Here is a 9180-nt window from a genome sequence, read left to right on the forward strand (position 1 = left end):
TAGAGACCGGGAGAATTAAAATTCTCTCCCAACATTAGAGGGTTGAGTGCATAAATTGATTGATGCAAAGGGTGGGAGCATGCCTCCTTTTTCCTAGAAGAAAAACATCACCCTTTGTGCATGGAAATTACTATAATTTGTTTCTTTCCCCGGTTTGAAGTATGAACCTACCAGATTTTTATTCTTGGTACTCATATCTTTAAAGGTTATGTGTACCCCTAGTTGGTGCGAAGGCCAAGAACTGAAAATCTCTCCCAAAATTTACCAAGTGAGCACTTGGTTGAGGGGTGAACAACAAACCTGCCACCTAGCTAGGATCAAATCCTCACATGCAAGAATTTGATTTCTTATTTATCAATGAATACCAAACTTGGGGTGTAACCAAGATTAGCTTTTTTAAAGGTTTTGTGTTTTCCTTTTTTACGACAAAGAAAATATATTAATATCACGAAGATACCAATTACACCGATCTCTGTACCAACAAAATATCATAAAAGACATCCAAGATGCACACAGCCTAAAAACAAAAAGAAAAAAAACAAAGGCTCCGCCAGAGTGGTTAACTCCTCTCAGCAATAGACAAACCACCACCAAAGACAACACCCGGAATACAAAAAAAGGTCTCCAAAAGCGACTCCTTCAAGAAGGTAAGAGTGCACAAGTGTCATAGACGCTCGATCCAAGATCTTAGGTTTTCACATGTAGAAGTTTGAGGTATCAAAGCAATTCCTTCAGCAAGGTCATTGCTATGCACAACCAGTGAAGGTTGGACCTTTGGCTTTCATCTGAAAGTCATGACGACAATCGAGGAGCACCACCAAAAATAAAAACCTCCAATGCTAGCTGCCACCCCAACTCGCCGCTGCTGCTCCTGAAAGTTATCAAACACCAGACTCACTTGTACCGTGGCCACACCATCATGAAGCGACATAGGCTGATATGGACGCGCACGGGCGGGTTCTATCCGATCCGAATATCTAGGGGCGTGCGTGCCAATCGTGAAGACCTCCAGCAGTATCCAAAACACGGTGGCAGCCATATCGAGGAGGACTGATCACGCAGATCGTTGTCGTTAGGGGTGTAAATGGATAGGATAATTTCCGCACCGAAACTAGCGCCGAATCCATTTTAAGGTATCCATATCCGATTGTACAGGATTCAGCAGATAAGGATATCCGATTCCGAAGTGTTGCTCTGAATATGGTATAGGATACGGTATAGTAAATAGCATGCGGATATGGATTATCCAAAATTTAATTATGATAATTTGAAGGTTTGAAACCGGATAATCTGATTTTGAGTCAAAATCAAAGACCAATCTTGAAAGGTTAGCACTTATTAAGATACCAATTTTATTTGGCGAGCATGTTTATATCTAAATTTCTAACAATGGTTGAGTTTTAGCGCATTATGTCTCTTTCTTGTTAACTGCACAAGACTAAAAGTTTAAATCTCTCTCAAGATTTGTAAGAACTATGACTATCTACCGATGAGTGCATATATCCGACTATTTTTTTTTCCGGTCCAAGTCCGCTCCATTTGCGATTCGAATCCGCACACCGATATATCCGTATTGGAATCCGAAACCGATCAATATCCGCTTCGATCCGATTCCAAGAAAAATATATGGTAGACGATATGGTATGAGTAAAATCTGATCCAATCCGATCCGTTTACACCCCTAGTTGTCGTGATGTGAGGAAGGCACTAGGACCTCCACCTTTCCTAGGCAGATCAGTGCGCCACCCCCCCCCCCACCCCCTCCCCCCGGGCCACCCACTTGCGCCACCACCACCCGCACCACACGGAGAGGAGAAGTTGAGCCGCACCGAGCCCCCTAATCCGGCCGCCATGCAGCCCTCACGGCCACAGTGTCTGCCTAGGAAGTCCGGGCCGCTGCCCGCGTCCATCTACGTCGGAAGAGCCACGACGTCCAGGGCCATCGTGAAGCTCAGATATCCCACCACGCGAGAAGGAAGGGGGGCCACCGCCACCGGTCGCATTAGTTTAACCGACATCATCTTTCAGCAGCAGCGAGGGTGGAGGGGAAGTGGATGGCGGCGGCTCTAGGGTTTCGGCCGAGCCTCCCCTCCGGCGAGCGACGAGGGTTCTGGACTTGTGTGTGTGTTTTCGTAGTTGATGCAGCTGGCCGGGAGCGTGCCTTCTTTTTCCAAGTGAAGAAACCATCACCCGTTGTTGTCCGTGGATATAACTATAAATGTATATTTTGCCGCCCTGTTTGAAGTTTCAAGTCGCAACCTCCTGTTGAGATCCTGAGTTTCAATTTAATTTCCAAAATCTACAACGTCAAATCTATATTGTATGATGAATCTGATAATACTACACTGATGTTGTAGATGTTATATATTTTTCTATATACTTAGTTAAAACTGTTTGACTTAAAACAAACCTAGATCTTTAATTATTTTGGAACAGAGCCATGAATCGTCAACACAAAACATTGGATCGTGGGCCTTCCCTGCAAATGCAGGAGCTCGAAGCTGTGCTATACCATAATATGTTGAAAACCAGAGGGCAGATGAGAGAGCACCTGTTATGAACAATATAATTCAAGTGAATGTTTTAGTGCCAAATAAAATAGGCTGCAATATCCAACAAGGACATGAGAAAACCGGGAGCGGCAGAACAATTTTCTTTGGAAAAAAGAGTTGTCGAACACAATCTGTTAATTATTGTAAGTTTGTAACTACCACTACAATAGCTTGTCAGGCCAGTACTAGCTTAGAGGGTAAAAACAATATCCCATTTTTTCCACAATGGTATACACCTGAACCTGATTAAGCATCTTTTTAAGCAAGGGGTATGACTAAAACTGATGCTGCAAGGTAACCACAGATGGATGGACCACGGTACTTCATGCACCCAATATATATACCCGGCCTCGAAACAGCGAATATTTTCTCTCCTGTAGCAAGCAAAGTCTAGTGCTTGCCATGCTATCTCCATCTGTCAGGCGAATTAACATCGAGCAGTAAAAACTGGTCGTCGAAATCAAGCATTTCTTATCGACAAGCAGCAGGTATAGTACTACAGCGTAGTGAAAATAATGTGCTGCACCTGCCCATCCCTAACCATATTTAGCTAGTTCAGTCGCTCAGAGCGTGTCACTCACATGATCTCTCGTTCCCGCGACAACGACCGATATGCAGTCCGCAGGCGATACATGCAGAAGCAGCTGCACGAAGGCTAGCTGGTACTACATCACATTATTGCGCGCTGTCCCTTTCTTGCATTTCCACTTCTCAGAGAAATGGCAAAGGGTGGAGGTGGAGCTAGCCAGGAGCCCGGCCAGAAGAATTAATCCAGAGAAGAAGCTTTGGATCATTGCTGCGCATGTGAGAGGAGTAGAGGAGAGGAGAAGCAGGGAAGAGCTAGCAAGAGGAAGAAACGCAAGATAGTTTCGCTTAAGATGGAAGAGGAGACGGCCGCCTTCGCAGACTTGTCGGATTTCGAGTTCTTCGTCGCCATACACCAGAATTCCTGGGACAAACTGGTAAGTACATGCATGCATCCTAGTCGCATGATCTCTCCCTTGCTGTTTTTCGTCCATCTTTTCGTCTTTCTGCACTTTGATGTTTGATCAGTACTCTCAACCACCGCGGTTTGATCCTTGCTGCACGCAGAGGCTGCCTCACAAGTTCGGGGAGCTGCTCGACGGCCGTGAGCCCCGTGAATTGAATCTTCGGGAGGCAGGCGGGGGGCGTCGCCAGTGGGACGTGGAGGTGGTGTTCGACGGCGAGGGTCACATGTATCTCGGGCGCGGCTGGGACCAGTTCGCCCGCGAGCACGACGTGCAGCTCGGTCACTTCCTCGTCTTCAGCTACGACGGCGACGCGGTGCTCACCGTCAAGGTGTTCGACGGAACCATGTGCCGCAGGCACTACAAGCACGACGACGACGACGACTCCAGCGCGACGCCAGTACCACGTTCGTCGCAGCTTCTAACGATTAAAGAAGAAGATCCAGGCAGTGCGAGTAGCAGCGAAAGTGGCCAGAAGAACAGCATCGACAGTGGCAGCAAGAACAGCATCTACACTGGCAGCAAGAACAGCGCCGACAGTGGCATCAACAGCAGAAGCTCGGAGGAGATGGACATCGACGACGCGCCGACGTCGCAGTTCACCGTCATGCTGAGGCAGTGCCACTTGGGCGCGAGGCAGAAGCAGTACCTGGTGAGTGCGTTCATGCTCGACCATGGTCCATTCATGTTCCTCTCCCGGCGTGCTATACTGCTATCTAGTTACTGGCTGATTCCTTCCGCCGGTGGCCGGATCGTGCCTCCCTACGCAGAACGTGCCGGTGGAATTCCAGAACGCGCACGAGTACCACAAGAGGAGCGGGGTGGTTCTGCGGATGCGCGGCAAGTCGTGGCCCGTGAACCTCAAGCGCAGCCTCCGGGCGGGTGGCAACCCCCGCATGTCGCTCAGGTACGGGTGGCACCAGTTCTGCGTGGACAACCGCCTCGACGTCGGCGACACCTGCTTCTTCCGGGCGCTGCGCGGGGGCGACGCCGACCGCGGCGAGGACCACGTTCTCAAGGTGGAGGTGCGCAGGCGAGACGGTACCTTCGCGGACTGACGGGGGCAGCGTGTCTAGCTTCAGGCGTCAGTTGCATCATCCCAACTCCGTTGCGTCGCCTCGCCTTTCGATCGAACCGTGTTTAGCTTAATGCCTTAATCTTTGCAAGGCCTGAATTCTTAGTGGTTGACTCGACTCCTGTTGCTCGTAGCAGAGTAAACCAGGCTGCGTTTCCCCGTGTGCTATTCAACAATCTGTTTTTCAGCTCTTGACCAATAACACTACATCTACGGGATGATTGCTACGGGATGGCTCCTACGGGCAGACGTGGAGACTGGAGAGTGGTGGAGGCATGCCGTGCCTAAAATCATGGGGAACCAACTGATTTGCACCAACCCGGAAGAAGACACCTCATCCCGTAAAGTAAATCCCGTAACAGGATCCCGTAGGTGTAGCATTTTTTTTTTTGCTAATCCCTCGGCATGACACTGAGGTTGTGCACTTCTAATTTTATCTGACTTTTGCTTACATAATGAATGCAATAAGAGCCGATACATAAACAATCAAACACAAGTTCTTCCCAAAATACTATTACTATGAAGTACTTAACGCTATGAAATCAACAAACCGTCAAAGCAAGCGACGTAGCATGACTGAATCCGTTCGAAAGTGTGGCAGGAGATTGGTCATAATGTTAGCATACTTCATTCTCCCTCTATTAGAGCATCTTTAGCGGATACCGCAAAACTCTTGTAGTAAATTGCAAACCATTATGCGGTACCAAAAAGTAGGACGGCGGAAAAGAAACACTATAAACCAGAAATCTTGTGTGGGCCTCACTTTTTTTCTTCCCGTCCTCCCTTTTCTTATCTCGAACGAATGAACTCCCGCACCGACCAGGTAAAAAAAAAACTCTCGCACCGGTCGGCCGATCGACCCCTCCCGTACCCTCCGTCAGCCTTCGAGGGTGTGCTAGTCACTCACGACCGCGTGAATCTCCGCTCATGTCCCGAAATTGGCTGAAATTTCTCCATAAATTGGAGCATCGGTGGTGAGCGACTCCCGACGCAGAGTGTCGGTAGCTAAAAAAATATAAAAATCACGCACTAAAAAGTAGCATGCAGAAATCAACAACTCTTCTTTTGTATCTCAACTTTGAAACATCCAAATAGGTAAAACTTGGTATTTTATTTGAAAAGCCAGAGAAAAAACCAAAAAAGAAACTCTCAGCAAGAGTGCAAAAGAAAAACTAAAACCAAAGCAACTTGGGTTGCCTCCCGCTTTCTTTATAGCCATATAACTAAGCTTTACTTACTTGTTTCAAGTGGTATGAAGATTATGTGGTAGCATGTATCTTGGTGCTACCTCCTTCTTCCCTTGAAAAGTGTTCCATGCACTTCTTATGTGAGAATTGAAACTTCACATTCCCTTTCTTTGAGTCAATGATTGCACTTGTAGTTCTTAAAAAAGGCCTTCCAAGTATCTTGGTGCTATCTCCTTCTACCTTGAAAAGTGTGTTCCATGCACTTCTTATGTGAGAATTAAAACTTCACATTCCATTTCTTTGAGTCAATGATTGCACCTGTAGTTCTTAAAAAAGGTCTTCCAAAAATTATAGGACTAGAGGTTTTACTCCCTATATCCATGATAACAAAATCAACAGGCACAAAATTCATATGTAACTCACCCATTATATCATTTAATTTTCCTAAGGCATGTGTGGTTCAGTCATTAGCAAGCAAAAGACCCATTGAGCATTTTTCCATAGTTTTGAGTTCTAGTAGATCATATAATTCTTTTGATAGCACAGAGACACTAGATCCAAGATCTAAGATGGCATGATGGATCTCTTTGCCAATAGTGATTAATATTTTGGGGATCCAAACATCTCCAACCTTTGGTGGTATAATGGTTTATTGTATATTTCTATCTTTTCTTTGATTACATAGTTTGCTACGTAGGAGCCAAATCCTGCTTGATGAATATTAATGGATGGGTCATTGGAAAAACTTCTGTAGAATATTAATAAATTCATGCAAGCTGCATTTATCAAGGTCAAGTAGAGGTTTTTTTTTGTTTCACTTAGCATTTTAACTTCTTCTACTTGTTACCATTTGTGATCATTGGTGGCTCTTTCTTATCAATAAGCATATTAGTTTATTCTTATTTTATAATATATTCTATCTTCCTTCTTTTATATTTCTCTTTGTCACTTTCCACAGATGTTACCAAGTCTCTAGCATGTCCTAAGAGGCGGCTTATAAGAGTTATCCTGGAGTGGACATTCTCAATGAAATAATCTTTGGTTTTGACATGGTATTCAATATCTTTCATTTTTCTAACAAGGTTATTGAGACTATTAGGGAAGGTCTTAAGTTTAGTTCTCATATGGAGGCAAATCTGGTCTATTGATATGTCTCAAACGTATCTATAATTTTTGATGATGCATGCTTGTTTTACACCAATTCATATAGATGTTTTGCTCGTACTTTGTTGCATTTTTATACATTTTACGGCACTAACCTATTAACAAGATGTCACAGTGCCTGATGTGGGCATTACCCTTCGGGTAACCAATGTTATGCTACCTCCTACGGCCCAACCAGGGGCCCATGAAGATCATCCACCGACCAAGGTGAGCCGTTATGTCGGTTCCGAAAAAAGATTCTTAACGAACAAGGCAAGAACGCGAAAAACAAGGAAAGTTTAGATGTAAAACTCTTTGTAACCTAGCCGAACCCGGACAGAACTCTCGGGACCTAGCCTGCAATATAAGGGCCAGGAGAAGGTCTGCCGAGGGACACACAATCATCATAGCCAGATTCACCGCAAGTCTAGAGCTAGGTCATTAGAAATCTTAGCCTCTCGACGAGATCTTAGTCTTAGCCTTTGGCTAACCCATTGTAACCCGATAATTTCGATAATCAAGATTAGACAAGCATGAAGTAAGGGTTTTACCTCATCGAGGGTCCCGAACCTGGGTAAATCTCTCTCCCCGTTTGTTTGGTATCCGATGTCTCGTGCCAGCCTCCAGGATTCCGTCAACCCTAAGCCCCAAAAGGTGGGCATTGCCGAGGAGCACCCTCGTCAATTGGCGCCGTTTGTGGGAAACCTGTCGGTACAAGGCATGTCATTGGTAGCTCCGGTCACATCAGCAGCGTTCGTGCTGACTTCACCAAGACCTTCAAGTCCAACAAACTCAGTTCGTTGTGGTTCCTTCGAGTTCACTCCACGCGCTGAAGCATCGTGTCCGATATCTTCGGAGTTGCGCAGCAATATTGACGCAACCTTCGGCGGTGTCCACTTCATCATCGATTCCGGAGGATTTCTTCGACTTCCAAATTCAACTGCATCAAGCTTAAGGACTTCGGCTTTAGATACCATTGTCCCACCGATAGCCTCAGTGGGCCTGCCTGGGAACAACAACGGGAGCAGCCGAAGGATTTTCGGTAGTAGAGAAGAGCAACGGAAGAGACGAAGGGATCTTCGCCGCGAGGAAGAAGAACGAGCCGCGAGCCGCCTCCGCCAGTGTGATAAAGGATGTTATAGCACGCAGTCAAGCAAGAATCGCAGCCGTACACCTTATTTATCAGTCGCGGAGCAGCTTGTCGCACCATGTTATTTGCACTCTTATATCGACCCAAAGGATAACATCGAGAATGTCGGCAGTTCCTCGACATTCAAAAGCTATGTGAAGAGCTGAGGTTTGATTCGGAAACAAAAGCTCGTTCGGCGGAAGGAAGAACAACAGCTTACAATTACCCTCAGCAACAACACTATGTGCCAGACGAAGATATCTACATACCAAACAAAGTTTACCCTGCATCTCGAGGGCAAGTGAACATGATTCACAAGACTAGTTTTTTGAAAAGGAAGGCCAAGAAGTTTTCAAATAAAATTTGCATAGGTGGCTATGGCAGAAGTACCCGATTATATTGATTGGTCGGACCAAAACATCTTGTTCAGCAGAGCAGATCACCCGATAGCTATTCCAAGGCCCGGTCACGCTGCCCTAGTCCTTGAAGCACAGATCGGAGGATACAACATGAGCAAAGTGTTCATGGATGGAGGGAGTGGTCTAAACCTTTTGTTTGCAAGTATGATGAAAGCGATGGGATTATCAGTTGATATGCTAAAAGAATCTGACACTGGTTTCCATGGCATCATCCCAACCCGACCCGCTTATCCCCTCGGAAAAATTTCATTGGATGTTGCCTTCGGCACACCCATCAACTTCAGGAAGGAGAAACTCGAGTTCGAGGTGGTAGATTGGGAATCACAGTACCACGCCATCCTCGGCAGGCCAGCGTTCGCCAAGTTCATGGCAGTTCCTCATTACTCGTATTTGAAGCTAAAGATGCCAGGCAATAATGGGACAGCAATAACCGTTCACGGGAGTTTTTCTCGTTCTGATAACTGCGCTAGATATTTCCAGAAGATCGCGTCAAAGTTTGGAGTCAGGGAAGAACTTAATGCACTTGACGTGGTCACCGATCATACACACCCACCTGCCGACAATCGGAACACAAAATCCGACGAGTTTGACCGTGCCAAGGAAGCCAAAAAGCATCAAGTGCACCCCTCTGATCCGAAGAAAATGGTCAACACATCGACAGATCTTGCTGCCGCATAGGAAAACGC

At 46.1% G+C, this 9180-nt stretch overlaps 1 protein-coding gene across 1 annotated transcript; it reads left to right on the forward strand.

Annotated features, from left to right (window-relative positions):
- The first annotated feature begins 3430 nt into the window (after nt 1-3430).
- LOC124698757 (B3 domain-containing protein Os03g0212300-like) lies at nt 3431-4599 on the forward strand. The gene is made up of 4 exons (XM_047231193.1): nt 3431-3514; nt 3645-3941; nt 4020-4193; nt 4312-4599. The coding sequence occupies exons 1-4, from the start codon at nt 3431-3433 to the stop codon at nt 4597-4599; spliced, it is 843 nt and encodes a 280-aa protein (XP_047087149.1).
- The last annotated feature ends 4581 nt before the right edge of the window (nt 4600-9180 follow it).

The sequence above is a fragment of the Lolium rigidum genome, chromosome 3 (genome assembly GCF_022539505.1).
Source record: "Lolium rigidum isolate FL_2022 chromosome 3, APGP_CSIRO_Lrig_0.1, whole genome shotgun sequence".
NCBI classification, from domain to species: Eukaryota; Viridiplantae; Streptophyta; class Magnoliopsida; order Poales; family Poaceae; genus Lolium; species Lolium rigidum.